This window comes from Lytechinus pictus, chromosome 8 (genome assembly GCF_037042905.1).
Source record: "Lytechinus pictus isolate F3 Inbred chromosome 8, Lp3.0, whole genome shotgun sequence".
Lineage (NCBI taxonomy): Eukaryota > Metazoa > Echinodermata > Echinoidea > Temnopleuroida > Toxopneustidae > Lytechinus > Lytechinus pictus.
In genome coordinates this window covers 8920450-8944661 of record NC_087252.1, presented here as the reverse complement: position 1 = coordinate 8944661, position 24212 = coordinate 8920450, and the positions used below count along the sequence as shown (strand labels likewise).

Here is a 24212-nt window from a genome sequence, read left to right as displayed (position 1 = left end):
TACGACACACAAAGTCCTTTGAAAATGCAAGTCAAATGAAAATGGACATTTCTGAGGTTTTTGTTGGTGGACCGGGACAGCAGAATCGTCCGAAGATTCGCGGACTGGACGAAACAAATATGTCGTTTGCCCAGAGTCCAGGGCCCCGTCTTACAAAGAGTTACGATTGATCCGATCAACCTCTAGTATATGAAAACCAATCACTGTCACAATTTTTTCTTTAGGAAATTGCACAATGTCTTTTGAAACAAAGAGAAGCATTCTGAATTACCAAGAAAGCGATGACCATGTGAATATACGTCATATCAAGAAAATATGTTGATTAAACATGCACTTTAGATATTGACGTTGCTGGCCTTCCATAGTTGTGGTTGATGGGATCAATTGCAATTCTTTGTAAAACGGGGCCCGGGACGCCACTGCTGTTCTGATCTACCGATTTTTGTCAAAGGCTCTTTTGCTTTTGAAGACCTTTGACAAAAGATTATCTGTGTTCTAGAAAGCGTCTGGGTGGTTGTTTCGAAAACACACTATCATGTGTCATCGACTGACCACCCTCCTTCCTTCCTTCTCAGCTATTGTCTTAGCGAAGAGCATTATTTTCGGACTATACGCATTGGCATGGATAATTGCCCAATGACAGATAGGATATAACTAATCTTCTGCCGTTTTACCCTAGCTGGAAAAGAGTGTCTTGAAGGTCGTCATTTCTTTAGTAAAGGCACTTTAAGTGAACAGGTGTTAGCTTAAAGATACAACTGCCACATTCTCAGCTATCGTTTAAACCAAACCATTTCTTTAAGTCTGGTTTGGATCTATGAAAAGACAGATATGTAAAATCGCTAATAATATATTTCTGATGACCTTTGGACCTTTTTCGCTGCTCTAACAGTTCAATGCGATACAAATTCTTATAGTCATCATTCCAAGTACATCATGTACAAGGGTCAAATGTGTTGATGGATTAGACATTTACGATGTCATACCCGACTACCCATAGTAAACCAACAGGTTTATACCTCAAGTTTAAAGGTATTTGAGTTCCGAATCCAGGGCTTACATGGTCATACCTTGATAACATAAAGTTTATCAGTGGTCGTATAGGACCGGGATTCTACGACTGATTGCATTGATAATTGCCCACATCCAATAGCATAATTAATTACCAGTACGATTAATAACTTAGCTCGGTGTAAGTTTGGTCAAAGTTTAGATACTAAAATACTTGAATAAAAAAGCTCACTTTTCGAATCTTCTATAACATCCATGAGTTGATTGATCATTTTCTATTAATGGATTCAACAGTCTATCAATTAATGTCTAATTTGAATAGAACGTTATTTATTAATATGGCTGATACACTTCATGTGTTTTCATATTCAACAGTATTTGGTGCAGTTGTCATCAACACTGTGCCAGCCAAAGGCCCCTTTCAGATCGGAGCCAACATTCAACTAACCTGCAGTGATACAGCGACGTCGCCAGATTCCTCCTCGTTCACATGGTATCACCATGACCTTCAAATGGTAGATAGTGGGGTAAGTGACCGTTGACCTTTTATTAATCACTCATATTCAAATCTCACATCTCAAAAGTTAAACAAAATGGAGTTCCAAAACCAGTTCCATGTGACTATCGCATCATTGATATAAAAAAGGCTTAGGAACACCATATTGATGCCATATCGTTTTTTTCAGGGCCTACAGTTCGTTACTGTATGCTCATTTCCGTTAATTTAGATTTCCATAACCCACCGAAAAAAGCTATCAATATTACAATATTATTATTGGATAATTGTTAAACAAAACAATATTCAATTGATGAAGTGTGTTCGCCATTATAAGCAGACTAATAACCAAATGTGCAAAACGATTGTAGCCTAATCTAAAACGGCTCCAAAAACATAACAATCACACATGCAGGGCGACTTTAAAAAACTGCGTTATTGAAATGCAAAACTGAAGGCACTCATTTCTGTGCAATTGTGCCCATAATGGAGCTTGTAGCTCCTCCGAAATTGCAGTTAGCGACATTTCAAACTCTCCATAGGGTGCAGAGAAGAACCCTTTAGGGAAGATGCAAATTTGCACTTTTTAAAGAAAAACAAATGAAACACCCTTAGCATATGTGAGGTACAAGTGGGCACTTCAAAATATAAACAGGAACAAAAGAGATTCATGTTCGCACCTCACTCTAAAGGGGAAAAAAATCCTCCAAACGGATGTCGGCAGTCTTTCATTTTAATATGGTTCATACTTGAAACTTGTTAGTGTGTATTGGAAAAACTTTATCACTATTCCCCACCCCTTTGCAGGTAAAAACGAAAAAGGCGGAATCGAGAGAGCGATACTCGATAGATACTTCTATCCGGGGACAGTTCACACTAGAAATATCAAACGCACATGTAGATGATGCCGGGCCTTGGAAATGTAAAGTACAAGCCAATGGGGCTACTTCACAGGCTATAGCAGAATTGCGCATTGGTGGTGAGTACAAACTTGGAAAAGGTTCCATTAAAGAAAACCAAACATTGTGGGAATAGGGTTTGTGTGTGTGTGTGGGGGGGGGGTGTTGCAGACTATCATTTCCTTATAATCGAAAAGAAAATAAGTGAAAAGACGATTACACGGATATCTAGCAATAAAGAGCAAGCAAGTGGTGTACATTAATAAAAAATCATTATAAGGAATCATATAATTACTTGTAGTTACTTTCTGAAATATCAATGGACAAGAAAAAGGACAATTAGCCATGACAAAAATGAAAGGATAATGGATTCAATTGGATTAATTTCGGACCACATGGGAAACGTTTTGACAAACACAGAGTTTGCGGCTTCAAGATAACAAGTATCACGTAATGAGCGCTACAACTACATGTAATTGTCTTAGAAACGTACTCGATGTCTGCATCCCAGACACGTTTTGAGATGTATTCCTAGCTACTGTATACAGTGCCTGGATTTCAAAGGAAAGTAGAGAGGAAACGAAGATAAGAATCAACTTCAAACCCTTGGGTACCAAAATAAGACATAGTCATTATGACTTGTTTTATGCTAATCAAGATGGAAACAGATGGCCAACTTGGCAACTGCGTGTATATAGACATTTTGTGAAGGGAACACAATTCAACTGTTAATATTAAGATAAAATGTCCATAATAGGAAGAACACAGTTTTGCACAGTGAGTTCATAGCGTGCTCACAGTTTTTTCGTACAGTGAATTAAGTGGGGATGTAATTCATGCTGTTAAGATGCTCATGGTTAAAAATTTGAAGACAGTGGTAGTGAGTAAAATCGTGCATAATTCATTAAAACCTTTAAGAAACACCATCCGGGAATACAAACGTGATGGCTGTTAAAACATGAAATCACTACAACATTATTAATCCCAAATTGGCAACGCGGCGGTGGGTGGATTGCGAAAAGTGCTAGAGATAACTCGCCAATTCGACAAGTATTCAATTATGAAGAATGTGTGGTTACTCTTAGTAGTACATAATACCTGCAAGGTGTGGTCATAAACAAATGAATAGCGTACTATTATAAGTCGGCACTATAAAGAACTTATTTTTGAGTAAATAATTTGAAGCATATGGCTTTTATAAAGTCATTTTGTGCATTGGTGAGCAAATTGATAAAAGTGACATCACACGTGCTTCAAATTTTAATACCGATAGACATGAAATATATATATTTTTTTTTATTCATAGCTATCGTTATGTTTGTTAGAATTATTATAGATTCTTACCCAAACACCCGTTTTTTTAATTTTCATTTTTAAAAGCATGTTTAAGTAATTTTCCATTCGGGTTTGAGAGCGTCCTTATCAATATGAAAGTGGACTTAACAGGGTAATTACGTGTTCTGTTTACAGGTGGTACGTCTCAATCCGTGCCCTTAAACATTTCCAGAAAGATTATCCATGAATCTTTCAGATTAAAAGAAGGTTTATGATGAATTTTTGTTGCTTATGAATAATGTGTTAGGTCATGATGACATCTTGAGGGATCTCCTCCAAAGTATCATCAGTATGTAGCCAATGACACATGGAATGGATACGTCATATATTTGCTCATTGAACGTATTTCATGTGAGATTAAGAAGATCCCTGCTTGACAGGGGATTTAAGAATGACTTCTTGGAGGTCAGTCAAGTGAAGGAAATATTGAAGGTTGTATGGATTGCAGGAATGTATTTGATAGGCAATTAAAAGGTATATTATGGTTTTTTGACTAAACGTTTTCCAAATATCGCGAAGATGGACTGGCAAAACTTTACGCTTTCCGGAATGGTTGAATGGTCAAACCTTCGTACGTTTTCTGGTGATAGAAAATACTCGAACAATTTTCAAACCAGTTTTTAAAATACAAAAGCGCCTTTGAAAGCTGTAGATTTAGTACAGTTCTGGCAGTTGTCTCAACTTAGGATGGGTTGATTTTAATTTTTATTTCTATGACGACGTCATAATTTTTCATTGTTATCTATATTTTTTCTCATTTTTTTCCTCTGACATAATCCATTCCGTGAAATTAAATAATGCGCATTTGACCTCAGCTGCAATGCACTTTTGAGTATAATGAAAAAAACAAGATTCCATACTCAATATTGTTGATGAATTATAATTTGCTAATCACATCGCGATGCATCGGGATTCGAGATTCCATGCATTGTATTTGATTCAAAAGATTAATACAACAGCCAAATGTAGACTTCGAAGGTCTTTAAGAGCACGCACTAGCGTACCAAGGGGGGGGGGGGGGGCAGGGGGGCAGACTTCCCCCTGACGAGTCACAACTCATGCAGGGGACGTATCCCTGCCCCCCTGACGAGTCACAACTGATACAGGGTAACCTGAATACCTTTTTTTTCTTCTTTTTTTTTGCTTGGCAATTTTTTGTTACTGGTAAGAAATCCATTTTTTGGTTGAAGACATTTATTTTTTTTTTTGCTTGTCCAATTTGTTTCTGGTAAGGAATCCTTTTTTTTGGTTGATGACCTTTTTTTTTTTTTTTCTTGTCAATTTTTTTCGCGGACGAAATATCCTCCAAAAAATTTGCCCCCCTTCTGGAAAATCCTAGGTACGCCAGCGAGAGCATGTAATCGAACACCACAGGAAATCCACAAAAGCAACCGAGGATCGTGATTCGACATGTTCATAGAATGGCATGGCAAAGCGAAATAGATAACCTCAATTAATTAACAGTCATGATCCAGGGTTAGTCTGCTGTGTAAACCCTTCACTAGAGTAAAGGGTCTGAATTGCAGCCTACTCATGCCTTGTGTACTGAAGACACTTTAAACAGCAAGTTTTGTGTGTGCTTGTCTTTGTGTGGAGACACACTTGATGATCAGAATTTCAATCAGGGTCTGTGTCTGCAGACTAACCCAGGGTTATGCGACATTGAGGACTTGCCCTATATTTCTGTATACCATCGACATGATCAAAGTATAACGTTGCTTTGATATACACGAAACCCATCTTGATTACTTTTGTAAACCCTCGGCATCGGTAAATTCTGTTATATGTAAATTAAAAAATAGAATGAGTTTCTTAAAATGAATGCCATTTTTTATGAGACCACACCTAGAATAACGTAAAAAATATTCACTTTAAACTCTGACTATTTTGAAAATGGGCAAAATGGCTGAATCTTAAATTCAGCCATTGTTAATAATATTCAAAGGGGTAGTCTGCTCTCTTGTCAAATTCGGTTGACTTATGTTTTATTTTTTTTGTGAAGGCACGGACTGCTCGCTCACCTTAAATTCAGTATTAGACGCATTCAGCGGTTGGCATTTTCTAAAGGATTGTGATGAATACCTCAAAATAAGCTCATATTTGTTGAAAAATACATGATAAATGTATATATAAATATGAAAAATTGTTTAGTTTCTGTTAAGGAGCAAGGTTATGGATAATCTATTTCAGACCCTTCACCTAGGCCTGAGGGTTTCCATCAAGCAATGACAATGCTATTGTTTGTTTGCCGGTAATTATTTTTTGGTAAAACAAACGCTTATAATATAAAGAAAAAGGCATTCGGGAATACACAGTTAAATCGTGTGTTCTTAGGGGATATTTGCATTACTTGGAATACAGCGCGTCCCCCCCAAAATGTCCCTCTGACATAGGGCTGAATTAATTATAAAATGTGGTAGTACCCTCAAATAAATGTTCATGAGTGGAAAGCTCATCTCCTGATCTAACTTCTATGAAAATGTCATTGGTCACGCTTCAGCGGTTTTGAATACACACTCTGTTACGTGCAAGTGGTGTGTTTTAGCCCATTCCAAGTTTGCAGCATTGATGCATTTCTGCATTGTGTGTGGCATATCAACTCAAATTTTTACATCAAGAATCTGAGCAGGGACATTTCCCTTATCATATCCAGGCTCATCAAATCATAAACTTTGGCATGTTTAGAAGGATAAGAAACATACAAATTAAGATTGTTTGATGATTGATAAGGGGGATCAGTGCAACATCTTGGATAGAAAATGTGAATGATGGTTGAGTAAAATAAGCTGAAAATAAAGGGTAATCCACAAGTTAATCACCCTTTGCGAAAAGGAACTTTACCAGAGAAATATTTGACTTTTTTAAGTTACATTGGATTAACTTAACAACAGTAGCTTATTAACTAAAAAAATAATGAAAACAAAAATGCAGTATTAGTCATGAATTAGGCATGAAACAGACATGACCTGTTGTCTTAATCATTGTGCATCTCCTGTTATCAAACATGAAATGAACTGTCAAATATTGTTTTTGCCCTTCTGAACATGCTAAAGGTTGTGATTTGACGAGCCTGGTTAGATCATGGAGATTTCCCTGGTCAGATCAGGGAATTCCTTGGTCAGAACTTTCTAAGGGGGTTGATATGCTAGAAAGTGCAGAACACACAGCAGTGCTGCATACATGCAAACTTGGAATGGGCTGAAAAGCACCACTGTTAAATAACAGACTGTGTATTCAAAACCACTGAACCTGCTGAAGCGAGATCAATGAAATTTTTATAGAAGTTAGAACATGATATGAGCTTCCTAAATCCATACATTTCATTGAGAATAATTTTTATTTTTTGAAGTAATTTAGCCGCATATCAGAGGGACAATTTTTTTGGGACGCGCTGTATTGTTTGTCCGATGAAACGTTATAAGTTACTTTGATGATAGCGACTTTTCTCAGTTTCAACGGGGACGGATTCTACAACAAAGTTAATCTATTGAAAAAGCCCGTCGAATCACAATTGACAGCGGAGAGGTCTTTGTCTAAAATTTGTGCGCCGGGAAAGCTGGGGGGTGTTTCGTGAAAGGACTTGTCGGACTTTTTATCCGACAAGTCCCAAATTATCTGACAGTTTCCATAGGAACAATGCCTCTCAGCCAATCAAAATCAGGGAAAGTTGTCAGATCTGACAACTTGTCGGATAAAAATGTTGATGAAACGCTCCCCAGATCGTTGTAAAATTCTTAGCTGACGAAAGATTGCAAACATGTCGTCCAAGACACGGATATCCCAATTCACCGATTTTCGACAATGACTGCTTCGTCATGAACGGCTTTTGAGAATATTAGGTTCTCTACGTTCCAGAATGCGTCTGCATAGTGTTGCAAACACTACCTGATTGTACTAGAGCAAAACGCAATAATGACCACATTTGCTCCATTATTTTCATTTAAAGCCCCATCTATAGCATATATCACACCAACGGTACAAACAACCATCGGGTCAACGGTTCGGCTAGAATGTAATGCTACCGGCGATCCGGAACCGACTACCTCTTGGAGGAGGCCAAACCCGGGTCAACTTCTCCCTAATGGTCGTCGAGTATCAGCAGGCCGGGTATTATCAGTACGGATAGCATCAATATCCGATGGCGGAAGGTTTATATGTGAGGCAAGAAACTCCCTAGCTGTCATCTCACAGCCGATGAGCTTAAATGTAAAACGTAAGTATGATAACAATTCATTAAAGTTGTGTTTATGTATATAATATAAAAAGTATACAAAATCATATCACGTTGATATAGTGATTCTGATTGTGTATTGTTAGCGAAGTCACCATTTATGTAACAGCTTTATGAAGTTTTATGGAGGATGTTTGCATTTGATAGTGTATTAAACCTTCTACGATATAAAAGTAAAGTGTGAAGTACTTGTTTGGTCACAGAGACCGGGTTGAGCTGTTCGGCATTGTAAGCTCGGCACTTCTAAGACATATATTTGACCTACCACCACAAAACCACCAATAAGTCGCCAGGTAAGGTTCTCTGTAAATAGCCAAAATAGTAATTTATTCAACTTCAAACCTTTTTTCTCCTTATTTTTAAAGCTCTTTGCTGAATTTTCTCTGCGTTCAATCAAGTACTTTTAATGGTTATTGTTGGTCAATTTTAACATATTAAATATGATCATTTTAAAGCTTATGAAATTAATTTTCAAGCTCAATAACAAATCTTAATATTAATTTTGGTCGACATATTGTTGGTTTGGGGTGGCAGGTCACATATTACATAGGAATGATATTTAATTTCACTGAGTAAATCCTGCTTTACCAAACAATTAATTAAACAAGATCGTGTTATCAGTTTGAATTGGCAGATGAGTGTAAAATGATAAATTGGTAAAAATCCAACAAAAAAAAAAATTCCCGAATTTGTAATAATGTCGAATTCTCTTTCGGAATATGAAACAGAAACAGTATACAGAACGTATATTGAATCACCATGTTTCAGACATCATGCTTAACACTCATCATGTTTGTTCATGTCAAATTTACTAAGTGTTAGAAATATGATATGCATGTAGACAGATATTATCTCATCGTCTTTAGAAATGAAATCGAAACTGATCTCATGCGTTTTACAATAACAGCCAGGCATATGGCTGTATACAGTATCTCATTTTCTAGCGGGTCACGTACTAATTACCATGACCAAGAGAGTCTTATTCTATATTGATTAGATCATCAAATCAACATCCAATCTTACAATGACTACTGTTGCATCATTGTCACGTAAAGCAAATAAAGTAGTATTTATTCGATGCCGATTCAGACTAGAAGGCAGGGAAATATCATATTTCTTCTGATCTTGCAGTGGCATCTACAGATCGCAGTTCGTCTTTTTCATTTTTTTTTTATTTAACTGCCCAAATCTCGCAATAAATTGGAGGGAATTTCAGCTTATGAAATCAACAAGATATCTTGCAATTGCAATGCAATATGTTGTTTCTTCCAGACATATCTCTCCATAGTGGCAAGGGTAATGTATATTAATGATAGAAAAGGTCTACTTCAATTATTGATTGGAATAAGAAATCAAGAGTAATCAATACGGTCGGAAGTAACAGACTCTGAAATAAATCACAAGTCTTGCAGTTGATTGCAAAATACAGTCAACAATCGGTCAGGTGTTATCCAATGAGCATATTTCTTGGCGGGTACAGATTGATTCCTTATGTAAAATATTATCTCGTAACACTGGTGTGATAAACAAACTGAAACACTTTGTACCCTTTCATGTGTTGCGTATACTTTATTCTGCTCTAATCTTGCCCTACATCAATTACTGTATTCTAACATGAGGCAATAGCTCCAAAACCCTCTTGGATAAAATTAACATTGTCCAAAAGCGTGTTATAAGAATAATCAATAACGCTGGATTTCGTGCTCATACAAACAACCTTTTTCATGATTGCAAAATCTTGAAACTATCTGATTTATATTTGTACAACCTTGGTATATTTATGTTCGAACTTAAGAATGACAATTTACCAGATGCCTTTGCGCCATTATTTCAACGCAATTTCATTTTACATTCCCATTCAACTAGACAAGCTAATCATTACCACCTCCCACAAACCCGAACTGTTTTTGCAAATAGCACTTTTACTACAACAGGACCCAAATTCTGGAACAGCCTAGATAACGAACTGGTTGATAGCCCCTCTCTCAATTGTTTCAAACGCAAGCTTAAGTTATACCTCTTAGAGAGGTACAATGCTGGATCGTACTGATGACTGCAAATAATAATGATATTAATAATAATAATTATAATTATAATTATGTTTTTATATTCTTTCTTTCTTATACTCTATTATTTATCCCTTGACTCCCCCTCCATCTTTTGGTCGTTTTCCAATTTCATTTTATCTTACTAATGTTATTCTTTTTCTACTTCATCATTTTCTGGTTACTTGATGCCTTTCGATATATTTTGTGTAAAACATTCAATGTAATAAATATGTATTCCGTTTCCACATTTGTTCGCCCAAAGTAACAACTTATATTTTCTCCCAATGGGAGCCTAATTTTCTACAAGCTCTGCTTTTTATTTAGGCTCCTCACCTTTTTTACATTTTGTAGTGTACCTTATGTTTAAATACTTATGTTAGATATTTAATTTGATCTTTGATACACTATGTTTACGAATACATTTGTTATGTACATTATGTTATTTGTTTTAAAAGTGGAATCAATAAATGAATAAAAAAAAATGAATGTGAATTGATTCGCTGTATATGAAATTGGTAAATTATGTATATTTACGTGTCTGTGCAGAGCCCTTAATAAAACAATGGTAAATCACTGCCAAGGCTGTTATAACAACCAAATTGTGGTTAGAAGGACGATGAATATGTGCAGAATCCGTGAATATATTGTTATTAACACGAGGCACGATAATATTTAGATAATTATGTTGTTACCTCCTCATTGAGCTCTCCATGAAGAGAGGGGTAATATCCAATGATGTAAAGCGATACTTGCAATATTGATTTGAAGAAACAACCAAGGATGGTAAGGCAAGGAATATATAGGTTAGTTACCAAACACCTGATATCAGTTGCAACCAACTTCAGGTTCTGAAATCGATTACAAGTCTTGGGATTAAATGCGAGGGTACAATACAAATCTTGTTCATCCCAACTGAACTAATTGGTTCACTGTACATGGAAATGGTAGAATATGTATATTTAGCTCAGATGACCAAATAAAGCAATGTTGGAGTCAATCTCAAGGCTTTTCTGACGAGCAATGTGTGGTAAGATAGGTTGAATAGTTGAATAACATTGGCACTATCTCTAATTTGCATTACATACATGAAACACGATAATTCCCAAAGCAGTATATGTTGTTGCCTCCTTGCTGATCTCTCCATGATGAGGGGGGTAATAATACGATATATGCATACCCCAAATATTGAATCGAGGATGAAAATTAGATGACGATTACTGGGGAAGCTTTGACATTTCTTGCGATAAATTGCAGATAACTGTTAGGTCCTTAGGACATTTTAGAATTTTTAAACATTTGCAATATGGCAATTTTCATCCAATTCACCACATTTGGTAAAACAACATTTGAATCAGAGTGCGCTGTCGTCAGGTGGTTGATAAGTTCGATTTTATTTACCATAATACCATATCTTATTATTTTTTTTTTATGTACCTCTTGTATAGATTATGCAATTTTCGTGCTGGAAAACAAAGAAAGCTAAGTTAAAATCACTGTCTAGGCTAACCTGACGATTGAAATATCTCCTGACAGTTATGTAGAATATGGACAAAAATTCTAAAGGTATTGTTTATAATGTGGATGACAATAATACTTACATTAGTGCGATGTATTGTTTCTTCCTTACCGAGCTCTATAGGTACATCGTGGCAAGGGTAATAAACAATGATATATACGTAATACACGTAATACATACTTGCAGTATTGAATGTAAGGAGAGAATATCATTGTGTCCTATGAATTTATGGGGAAGTTGGCAAATCATTGAAATCACTTTCAAATAATATTGGGCTGTGAAACAATCACAAATTTTGCAGTCGATTGCCTTTTTACGCAGAAAGTGAAGAAAGTAAATGAAAAATGTTCGCATTGGTGAATACTAAAATGGTGAGAAATATGTTTAGAGCTTTTTTTTATATCACAAGACAATATTACTCTCTTAGCAATCCAGCTGATTACAGCTTACCTTGATATCTGAATAAGGAAACCAAATAATTAGCGCAGGAAACATACATCGTAATAGTTAGAGCAGTGAACGCAAGATGCCCCCTTTCACATGAAATTAAACCGTAATGCATTATACACATAACACAAACATTCCATATGGATATTTGATTCAAGTAATACACATTGTGTCCAAATCAACATGATTAATTGTAATGAATATCAGGCAGAGTTCAGCCACTGTTGGATGTAGCCCTCTTCATGATCCTTCCATGACTATCTGTTCTGAGCCAGGTTGTTTTGAAGTTGTCCACGTTTCCGATCCATTATGCAAAAAAATCACACCTGAATATTTTGTTTATGCATAATTAGTAGTATACCATTTTTACAATGCTCAGATTGATAGAACAATGTTTTATCTAATAGGAATAGGCCCTCTGAGAAATTATAGTTTATCTTCATACTTAATGTTATGTTTGTAAGCATATTGTTCCTTTATTTCGTATATTAAAATTAATCGCCTTAGATGAGACGTTACTAGATATTGCGCAATAGATGAAAGTATTTTTAAAAATATTCCGTGTAATCTTTGAAATTTTGCAATAAAAGTAGTTTGTTGTTGCCAGTGCCCTCGTCAGCATTTTATAAAACATTTTATTAATATTCATGGATAGATTAAGAGATCATTTTTAGGTATGGGGATAGGTGCCTGGTACTATCTTTATTCCCAAAACATAATCGCTGTATACCCTACCCACAACTCATAGTGATCATACCAAAGAGTATGCGAGGAAGTATGCGTCATGGGTTGGTGCTGAGGGCTCCACCCTCCGTCCGTGGTCTTTCTAGTCTTGACTTCCTTTAGCCTATTTCGTGGGTGTTTGGGGGCATCCTAACAACCTGCGATACTGTCTGGCTTGTGTTGAATTGATTTTAACTGCCAATGACAAGGATGTTTTAGCGGATTTTCTGAAACCTAGCCTCAAAATGCACGCGCTAATCATGGCAAGACGCATAGGTATTTGCATCCTGTATAGACAGTGTTATAAGAAGCCCTCAGACACGACGTCCTTCACATAGCAATGCATGGCCCTATATTTACTATTTATCTAACACTAGCTGCTGACTAGGGGACGAGCACGTTCCTTATTGCCCACACATTATAATACTAAAGTGGTCACATCATTGCACATCGTTCTAGGAACACCTGATTCGGCAATTGCGAATGGTGTTCTAGGTATTTCTACCTTACAGCAAAAGAACTGTAGCTTTGTATAAATTCTGGGCAAACCCTTCCCACATTATCACATAATGTTTTGCATAAATTTGCAATTCTTTTGTTCTTTGTTATTAACCTATTAATAATCACCAGGCACAATACACTTGGTACATGTATATAATTTGTAACTGAAACCTTACCGATTTGTAGTGTTTCCTTTTCTCGCATAAATCCGAGACTAATGTATTTTTATTTTAAAATTGATATTCATTACCAAGTCATTCGAAGAGTCTTCAGAATAGGTTTAATGTCTCATTTAAATGGTGTTTTCTTAACAGTCATTTTAGAGTATCCACTACTTTATGGACCAGTGGGGTAAAAACAGATCGTATGCACACTGTAAGAGGCATATTAAAACTGAATTATTTGCTGCGCTACCATAATTGCCTGTCAACGATGTTTCCTATATGAAGCCACTTGCCCACAGGCGGGTCACATTGATATTCATATCTTCTATATATGGTTCGTAGACTATATGACGCAGATTATTTTTAGCAATTACAAACGAGGCAATTATATGCCACGTGGTGAGGTGAACGAACTTATCAAAGCAAGGGAGAAAACTCAATTCGTGGGTCCAGCAAATGATTTATGCTATTTTGATGTGCATGTGTTTAAATTTTTTCAATATTCAATTACAAATCCGTACCTTAAATGGTTAGCCTATGCATCATTCATCCTTTTACATCAAAATATCAATATTGACTGAACACAATTTATAATGTTAGAATTGTGAACACCAATTGAATTAGTTTTGTTCTGATTCCCACTTCAAACAAAGTGAAACAAAACAATTTAGAAACAATTTAACAGTGAACAAGGGAAAGTAAACTCCGCTTTATGCAGACAGTCATGTGAGATACAGATGGGGGAACAAATAACTTTGGCATTCCAGACTTGTGCGTGTAGAATGAATTACGATATTTCATGCCATAATATTATAGTTATAGAGTGTAACCAAACTCGTATTTTGACAGATAAATATCGTTTCTCGATCTTACATCACACAGACGCACCATTCCTCCAGACGGACCGGTCAGATACACAGGTGTATGGTTACCACTCTCAGATGGTGAACATGACCTGTGCATGGAGTGGTTTCCCGCCCCCTTATATCACGTGGACAATCAATGGGAGATCGGTCACAAGAAGAGCAAGTAGACAGTACCAAGATGGCGTTAGCACTTTATCGGTAAGCACGTGTTAATGGCAAACACAGCAGGACAAGCACTTCGCAAATAATACAGTCATAGGACCATGTCTATCGCGTTTTAATATAAACTATACACTGTAAAAAATACAGTGCTGGTATAGTTACTGCACTAGTGCTGACTTTCTAGTTTAAATTTGAACTAGAAAATCAGTACTCGTAGTGCAGTCACTATACAAGCACTGTAAGTGCTAAATTAGCACTTCATTTTTTACAGTGTATATGTTACAAGTATAACACACATGGCCATGGTGATGGCGATAAACATTAAAAATATATAGACATGTGCAAATAATTCCAATGCAATAACAAGGATCCGTTTCATTACATTTACAAGACTTTTGGGACCTATAATGATATGGTAACTATAACCATGACAACGGGGCTCAGCAGCCAATTAGAATCGGGGTTGGCATTGAAATTAACACATTGGTAAAAGCTACAGTATTTGTAATTGTTATGTATAACGGGTCCCGGGTAGACACTGCGATATAAAAATATTGTATGATTCAGATACACATACTACCCATTTGATTAATGCGTGGAAAATTGTATTAACATCTACTACAAAGTCAATATTGTCATAACTTTTGAGCTCTGAACTTTCCATTACCTTACAACGACACAAAGATTTATGGTCAGTGAATTAAAATGTTCCTACTGAAAATAGAATGTAAAGGTTTTTTTTTATCTGAATACATGCCTATTTGTTCCCATTCCTGTTTTATCAATTTGATAGTGGCATAATTGCCTCAAATAAAAACCTTAATGGGTTTTTTTTGGAGACAACATAATGAAAGGGAAAGTAAAGTTTACGACTATGTGTCATGTCATTCTTATTAATGGTCAAAGTTTGGACCAACTGGGAACAGATGTTCACCTCGGAAATACACATTGTCTCTTCTTTAATTGATTTGTGTTGTATTTATAGGTCGTTTAATTGTTAGTTTCCTTTAAATGCTGTAATGACTGGTCAGTCGCAAGTGGGTTGATGCCACGATCATGCTGACCTAACCTACTCCAGCGTTCCGTTACAAAAACATATTATGGTAATCAATGCACAGTTTCTATAATAAGTTTACCATCAGCAAATCAGATTGAACGATTTCAGTAGCGTTTAACTGCCATTTCAAATTTGTTGCAATAAGAAGTATAAAATGCGTCCTATACCGACCAAATATATATTATTTCCAATGGTATGCCATACACCATACGTCGATTTGGGGTCGTTGTTTTTTAATTGTTTGCTTGTTTGTTTGTGTGACTGCGACATGACACTTTACCATTTACTCATCTACTTAACTAAACAATTTGAATGTGACGAAAGGAAAGCAGGATTGCACATATCATGCATAATCATGTTTCATGGGAAACGGCCGTCTAATTAATAGCACATGATCAGACATGGGGATCCATGCATTCTGTATGGTGCAGCCATCGACCTCTCGGTGTTGTTATCGTTAGAACTGTTTAACTCCCTCCTTAAACCGGCCTCATTTTATCAGTTTCACCATTCCATCTTTCCTTTCCATTGTGTTTTGTATTAATGTTTTTTTTCTTTCTTACTGTTATGATTTTATTTTAATGCATTAAGCGAATATTTTATCGTATGAATACTATAATTGTGAAGCGCATTGCAATGTTTATGGAATGCGCTAATACATAAATGTAACATGCATTTTATTGTATAAACGTGATAAAAAAGGGCATGAAATGGTAACAGGTTCACATTCTAAGATTAATACCTAAAACAACAGACCCGAATTAGCGGTCTTAATTCTATTCGATCATTTTTGTTTCAGCCACCTGTCATATGAATATATCTGAGTAAACCTGACAATTCGATTGCGATGTTTTATACATTATTCAGATAACTCCCCAAGCCAGGGACTTCGGGACATATAGATGCCATGCATCCAATAATTTGGGAAGGAGTCAACACGCCATCCTCCTCTCCAGAGCAGGTATGTAGTCAAAATGGCGCTCAAAACAATAACAGATCGTCGGATGTCCAACTGATATCTGCGATGCAAGGAAGGTTTAATAGCACAGTGCAACTGGAAAGTATTTGCCTCGCATAACACGTATATGCTACAATATTGATAAGGCATGTATCCTTCTTCTTATATTTCCTGCATTGATGGATCCCGGTTCTAACGCATGTTCAGATTTATGTACAATCAAATTCTCGGAATGTCATCCTAAATCCCGGGGGGGGGGGGGGTACTCGACCAAAAAAGTGGTAGGGGTGTGCCGCGGGCGAGACAAAATACGGGGGCCTTGGAGCGGGCTTGTAAAAAGGAGGGTCCTCGGAACGCGCTTTGGAACTACAAATGTTTGTGAAACGGGGGGTCCTTGGAACGGATCGCCAGTGTGTGAGTGCGTATGTATCCCTATGGAACGGGCATGCGTGCATGATGCAGGAGTAGCCCGGCGGCACGGCCACCGGGTGCACTCGCGCAGAGGCGACGGTCGGACAGCTCTGCGGCTTTTCACCAAAATTGCAGCTCATTGTACATGTTGTAGCAGATCAATGCGACCGGAACGGCGTAACGAAAAATATGCGAAGCTTTGGAGCGGATATCTTTCTTCTCGATAAGAAGAAAATGCTATGCTTTGGAGCGGCTTTCTTTGTTCTTTTTCTCAATAAGACAAGAATGCTATGCCTTTGAACGGAAATTTGAGTGTAAAAAAGGGGGTCCCCTCCGCGGCACATACCCACTATGCATTATATACTGAGTGCCCCCCCCCCGGGTCCTAAATATCCAGACTTACAACAGAATTCCGACCAAAGAGTTTTCACTTTAGATTCTTACTTATGGTTATTCTTGCGTCATGAAATGAAATGTTGCTATAACATTCAACATCACACGAAACAATAATGATACTTGCGTTTACTTGTCAGAGCCTCCACTCGTTCCCCGCCACATCCGGCCTGGTAGGATCACAGACACCACGATACAGATCTTGCTCGATCCACCTCACGTGACAGCTCGGGGATTCCCCCTCCTTTATTATCACGTTGCCTACCATCCAGTCATGATGGGGAACCTCCGCCAGAGTCGTCCGGCCCAATTCCTTCTCAATGATGTCCAGGATGAGGAAGGGCCAGCCTTAATCAGACAGGACTTCCCGACGGAAAGGCAGCTGTATGAAAACGGAAATGGGTTCCAGGACCAGCCACCACTTGACCAGATCCAACAGCCATATGTTTCGCCACAAGTCCAAGTTCGTCGATTTGATATTGGTATGTACTATTTCTCGTGTTCATTTATCACACCATCATTAAACTTGCGTATGCATTAATATAGGCCTAAGAAGAAAAGGCATCTTAACAATAGCCCTGACATCTTGTGGCCACGTCTCCTATAGATTAGAGACTTCAGATCACTGCATTTATGGCAGTCACAACTGCGGGGCTTCCAAAGAAGAATACAATGGGTTATGCAATCGTTCTTCGCGTGTACTGGAAGCCCCCCCCCCCCCCCACCATAGAAAACAGCAACCGAAGAGTTGGTCTATCCGCCCTTTGTAAACAAAATTGTAATGTGAATGATGATTCCAGTGAAAAATAAGGCTAAGGACGAGTTTTTGGCACGTGTTAAACCAAACTAGAACATTATTAGAATCACGAACGCCTGCAATCATCATTACAATGATGATTCAAGATTCACGTGTGAAAAGGCCCTATAACACACCCGCTTTACGTCGCAAAGTCTCTCGCGTAATCCTTTTATTGATTAGCATTGGCAATGCAACGGGGATCGGAAAACCCTTTGTATATACATGTATAAAGCACAAAAGCTTCCAGTCACTAAATGATGGACAAAAGGTGCTTTAAGCACGTGGTAGACGTGGTAATGGCGCCGAATTATGAATGGCATGATTTGACCTCAAGGTCTTACAGCAAATACTTCATCTTAAATTTACAAGGACTCGGTTTGTTTCTTTTAGCTAAAATTTGCAGCAGAATTCAAATAACACTTTACCCCGGCTTATGTCAAATGGGACGGATACGATAGAAAAACGAATGTAATTGCATTACTCTGAAACTTTTGTTTTATCATCTCTATAGGAAATAACTTTGTTCTGACTCATCTTCGCCCTCTTACGACCTACCTCATCCGAATATCAGCAGGAAATGCCGTCGGACATGGGAATTTCTCAGAGTTACGAATCGCTACAGGTATTGTAAATCTACATTATACCATGTATGTGATATTGCATTAGTTCCATTTTGTGACCGTTTTTGTAGTTGAAGTGTTTGATATGCCATCAGTCAATAAAAACAACAATAACGAAACAATGCATTCTCTATGTTTGGCCCAATAAAAAGCGGTGTTGAAAAATAAAGGGTGGGCCCAACAGCAATAAACCGAGTCAAGTTTTTTTTTAGCAAAGATAACTCCATATGAATAACAATGACTACTGTAAAAAAAAAAAAAACTGTCCGACGTATAGAAAACATCTGTTTGTTCAGCTAACTATATATCTCCATTATTATTCAGTCGGTTAAGAACGTCTTCTTTGCCTGTTGATTGCTGTGGTATGAGGTTTTAACCAATGAACCATTGTCACTTTTATATAACTATTGCTCACCTACATTCGAAATCTTCTATTACGGACTGTGTTTGTTAAATGTTCGTGCCACTTTAATATCCGTTGTATTCTTAGCATAATATTATCAACATAACCTGGATAAGTTACCAGGTGAATGTTTCATAAAGCTGTTCGTAAGATACGAACGACTTTACGCACGACTGGTGATCCTTTCTTGTGCTATCACTGCGTAATTGAGTTATGACCTAAGAACATGTTCCAGTCGTGCGTAAAGTCGTTCGTAACTTTACGAACAGCTTTACGAAACACCCACCTGTACGCATGTCATAAAGCCCATTCCTTTTAGCAGTAACACCCACTATCAGAAACAAATGTTTATAATGTACATTTAGGCCAGCGTATATTGATATGGGTGTAAGTAAACACATTTTTTTAATGAATAATGTGTGTAGTAATTACACATGAGGTAATAAACACAAACATTTCTAATACAGTGGGTATCAAGGGTAGTAGCGATACTATATTCCATGCTTTCAAATAATAATAATACAAAAAAATAATCGAAGAATAAATAAACGAATACACTGGAATAAGCAAAGCTTAAGAGCATTTTAAATTGTTATTTCATTTAATTTCAAATATTCCATCGATAAGTACTGATAAAATGAGGTATCAAGCACTAACATTTATATTTATAGAGGATATTTAGAATAATTACAATATGTATATTCATTGTTTGCTTTAAAGGAGAATGAAACCATTAAAACCAGCTGAATCCATATCAAAGAGAAAAATCAGAGAAACATATTGTTGAAAGTTTGAGGAAGATTGAATGAATAATAAGAAAGTTATGAGCATTTGAATATTGAGATCACTAATGTCATGTAGATCATCCCATTGGCAATGCGACCAAGATCTGTGATGTCACACACGTACAACTCCCTCATTACTTTAGTACTTATTTCACTTATATTCTCACTTTTATAGAGTCTATCACAAGGTGAGGTGTTCTCTTTATGAGAGGACAAGTATAGAGGTTTCACAACATTATATCATTGATGAATCGTTTGTCATATGATTAGAATGAGCAAAAAGAGATGTTTTGGGGTATATTTTCAGTGTCCAAAAGGGGAGAGTTGTTCATCTGTGACATCATAGATCTTGGTCGCATTGCCAATGGGAGGATCTCCATAGCATTAGTGATCTCGACATTCAAATGCTCATAACTCTTCTATTGCTAGTCCTATTTTACTCAAACTTTTGTTGATCTTATTCTTTGATTTTTCTGCTTTCACAAAAGCTAACTTGCTCCAAGAGTTTCATTCTCCTTTAATACTAAAGTATACACTTAAATATATTCGCATACAAGTAGTGTAAATGGGGGGGAAACGTTATTAATTAATGCATGCGTAAGATATGCGTTGTTTAGAAATAAATGTTCTTAACATGTAGATATTTGCATCTCTGTTTTTATCGTTTCTTGTAGCTCCATCGCATACAGTAGTTCGGGCATCGAACCTTTCTAACCCCCTAGCAGTACCCCTACTATCAACCGGTATATAATATCACTATTACACTCTAAAATAAAGAAAGTCACAATGGAGCACCGGATCGCATAGGTGGTATAGCATTATCAAGTCGAATCCATAATGTTATGATGATTAAATGTATTAGCAATACGACACCCAAGTAAACGAAACATATTAGGCCTATCAAAACGCATGGTTCTCGGATTTTACCAATTTTCATGAAAATTTCTTACAAAATAGTATTTCAACCTAACACTTTGGTGGTTTGCCGGATTCTTGTTACTTCACGGAAATCCGATATTCTGTCGAAATATTTAATTTTTCGTCATTTTCAATCGAATCATATTTCTTGACTCAGATAGCACGATTTAAATAAAATATAATTTTCTTGACATATATTTCAATTATCGTTATTTTACTGAAAATATATCGACTAATGTATTACCTATCGATCCGATGTTCTGTTCACTAGTAAATTACGTCATATTTCATCAAAATTGTTACTCGCTTCTCCTGTTGTCATACTCATTCATTCATTTGATTTGGAGCTGCCATTTTTATTTGAGTAGAAGTATAGTCATTTTCATTGCATTGCAGAAAAAAACCTGATACAATATGTTTCAATAATTATAAACAGCATCAATGAGTGATATGACAAATATCAAATTCCTTTCTTTTATGATAATAATAATATAGGGTATTTATATTGCGCACATATTGGTAAAATCCTTGTTAGGTGCTCAAGGCGCTCCTATATTACCCGGCTAAGCTAGGCGTTCAGAGCGCACACACCTTCTTAAGGAATTACTTCCTACCGGTACCCATTTACCTCACCTGGGTTGAGTGCAGCACAAATGTCGCGTCTGTCTTTATGATGTCGCGTCTTTAAGATATGACACAAATTTTGTCAAGCCTGCAAAGCAGAGCGAGATTATAGGCGCCGCTTTTCCGACGGCGACGGCGGCGTCGTCAACATTGAAATCTTAAACAAGGTTAATTTTTTGAAATGTAATCATAACTTAAAAAGTATATAAACCTAGTTCATAAAACTTGGACATTAAGTTAATCAAGTATTACTAACCATTCTGCCTGAGTTTCAGGTCACATGACCATGGTCAAAGGTCAAAGGATCACTAAACTTAGACCATGTTGGGGGAATAAATATCGAAATCTTAACCAAGGTTAAGTTTTTTAAATGTCGTCATAACTTCTAAAGTATATTGACCTTGTTCATGAACTTGGGCATATGGTTGATAGTGTATCACTGGAGATACTGCCTGAGTTTCAGGTCACATGACAATGGTCAAAGGCCACTTAGGGTCAACGAACTTTGACCATGTTGGGGGATATTTGTGGAATCGTCATCATGACAAGTATGAATGATTGTTTTTGCAAATGCCTTAGTTCACGTGTTCATGGTCAAAGGTCATGTTCGGTCAATATTTCGGTCAGTATTTTATTATCATATGAGTGTTTTATTTTGTGAATGATTATCTAATAGCTGATTTCAAAGTCAGCACTGATGCTATATCGAATCGCGTAATCTAGGCGAGACTGCCAAAGGCGTTCCATATGTTTCATGTTTGTGTTGCCTGCATAGCAGAGCGAGACTACAGGCGCCACTTTTCTGACGGCGGCGGCGGCGTCGTCAACATTGAAATGTTATTACCAAGGTTTAGTTTTTTAAAATGCCATGATAACTTAAGGAGTATATGGACCCAGTTGATGAACTTTGTCATAAGAGTAATCAAGTATCACCGAGCATCCTACTGGAGTTTCAGGTCACATGACCAAGGTCAAATGTCATTTAGGGTCAGTGAACTTTGACCATGTTGGGGGAATCAACATCGAAATCTTAACCAAGGTTAAGTGTTTGAAAAGTCATCATAACTTTAAAAGTTTATTGATTTAGTTCATGAAATTTGGACAGGGTAATGGTATAATAGTAAACATCCAGTTTGCGGATCTAGCTAATGAAACGTAGACATTAGGGTGATGGTTTAACATTGAACATTCTGTTTTAGTTTCAAGTCACATAACCGAGGTCAAAGGTCATCTTGGTTCAACGAACTTTGGCCAGAGGAATTTGCCAAATTGCCATCATAACTTTGACAGTTAAAAGATCGAGTTTATAAAACTTAGACATATGAGTATTCATGCATCATTGAACATCCTGCATGAGATTCGGGTCACGTGGTCAAGGTCAAAGGTCATTTGGGTCAATGAACGTATTTTAATATCATATGAATTTTGTTTAAAAAATAAATTTTCAATAGTTGTATTTTAAATTCAGCACTGCTGCCATATCAAATGGCAAAATGCATGCGAGACTGCAAGGGGCGCTCCACTTGTCGATATACATTATTTGTTAATGTGTGTAAAATTATTATATATTATCAAATAATCAATCACTCCACCCCAAAGAAAAAAAGTTTGATAAAATTATAAAAACTAAAGATTTATCAAAGACATTTCTTTTGTCAACTTGTTCTACTGGAGTATGATATCACTATTGGACAGAAAATATTGCTTCGTATTATCAGAGAAGGGATTTATCAGAAGTTAAAAAAATGTCTCTTTAGACAGCATTGACTCAATATTTCGTAGTATGCGTATCGCCTTATCGTAAAAGAATATAGAAATGTTTATTACCTTCTTTCAACGAATTCCGGAAAGGCACATAGTTGCTATCGTAATATATTGATAGCCTTTATTATATCAGAGGTCCGTTTTATGAAACTTGTTATAACAACAACTTTTCAATAACAGTTATAAGCTACTGAAATCCTTCAATCTGATTGGCTGAAATCAATTTTTAAAAATAAATATATTACATTTTTAATTGTAACAAGTCTTTATAAAAGGGATCCGGTTCCTAGATGAGGCTATCCGGTCTATCCGGGGTACGACGGAGGGGGGGGGGGGGCGATACCCCCATGAAAATATTTGAAATATGCAACGCAAACACATGATTTAAAGGGCATAAAATGCTATCAGACAATGTCTCCCGACGGAAAAAACGAAATATCTACATTTTTGCACATCTTGAGATATTGAGCATTTTATGTTTTTTTTTCAAAGCCGCTCAAAAGTATTTTATTTCAGAGTATTCTGTGTGTCGTATGTCATTCAACATTGCCAACTTTTTCGATGCGCTCCAACACGAAAAATTATGTATTATTATTTGGCGGACGTTTTTTTTTTTGTTTACTTTCTTGAAATCATCATTCGTACAACATATTATTGCTCTAAAAAGGATTACATTGCGCGTTAGTTGGTATGGCTTGCATACTTAAAGGAATGGTCCAGGCTGAAGATATTTTTTTTTCAATAAATAGAGTGAAATTTACAAAGCAAAATGCTGAAATTTTGATCAAAATCGGATAAGAAATGAAGAGTTTAGTTGCAAAAGTGGTAAGGTCCACTTTGGACCATTCCGAGAAAAACCATGTTTTTTATTCTCACTTATTGCAATATTCTTATGACAAACTAAATTGTCATGGTGTACTACCCTATCATGTGAACATATAATTGGGTATAAAAGAAATCTGCCTGTCTTCAATTTTTTTCTATATATTAAAAATAAATTATCATCGTGCACCTAACCCCTTTTGCAAGTAAACTGAAATGGATCCAATCTCTTTTGATTAAAAACGTGATTTTTCTTTGC

The 24212-nt window shown here is 36.6% G+C and overlaps 1 protein-coding gene across 1 annotated transcript in view; it reads left to right on the top strand.

Annotated features, from left to right (window-relative positions):
- The first annotated feature begins 1387 nt into the window (after positions 1–1387).
- Positions 1388–24212, top strand: part of LOC129267260 (ephrin type-B receptor 4b-like) — a 39664-nt gene continuing 16839 nt past the window's right edge. Inside the window, exons 1-8 of the mRNA XM_064103538.1 lie at positions 1388–1538; positions 2315–2486; positions 7688–7954; positions 14254–14435; positions 16324–16417; positions 17359–17700; positions 18529–18639; positions 20500–20568. Coding sequence (XP_063959608.1) covers positions 1524–1538; positions 2315–2486; positions 7688–7954; positions 14254–14435; positions 16324–16417; positions 17359–17700; positions 18529–18639; positions 20500–20568 — 1252 coding nt within the window. The 5' untranslated portion in view covers positions 1388–1523. The remainder of the gene's footprint in view (positions 1539–2314; positions 2487–7687; positions 7955–14253; positions 14436–16323; positions 16418–17358; positions 17701–18528; positions 18640–20499; positions 20569–24212) is intronic.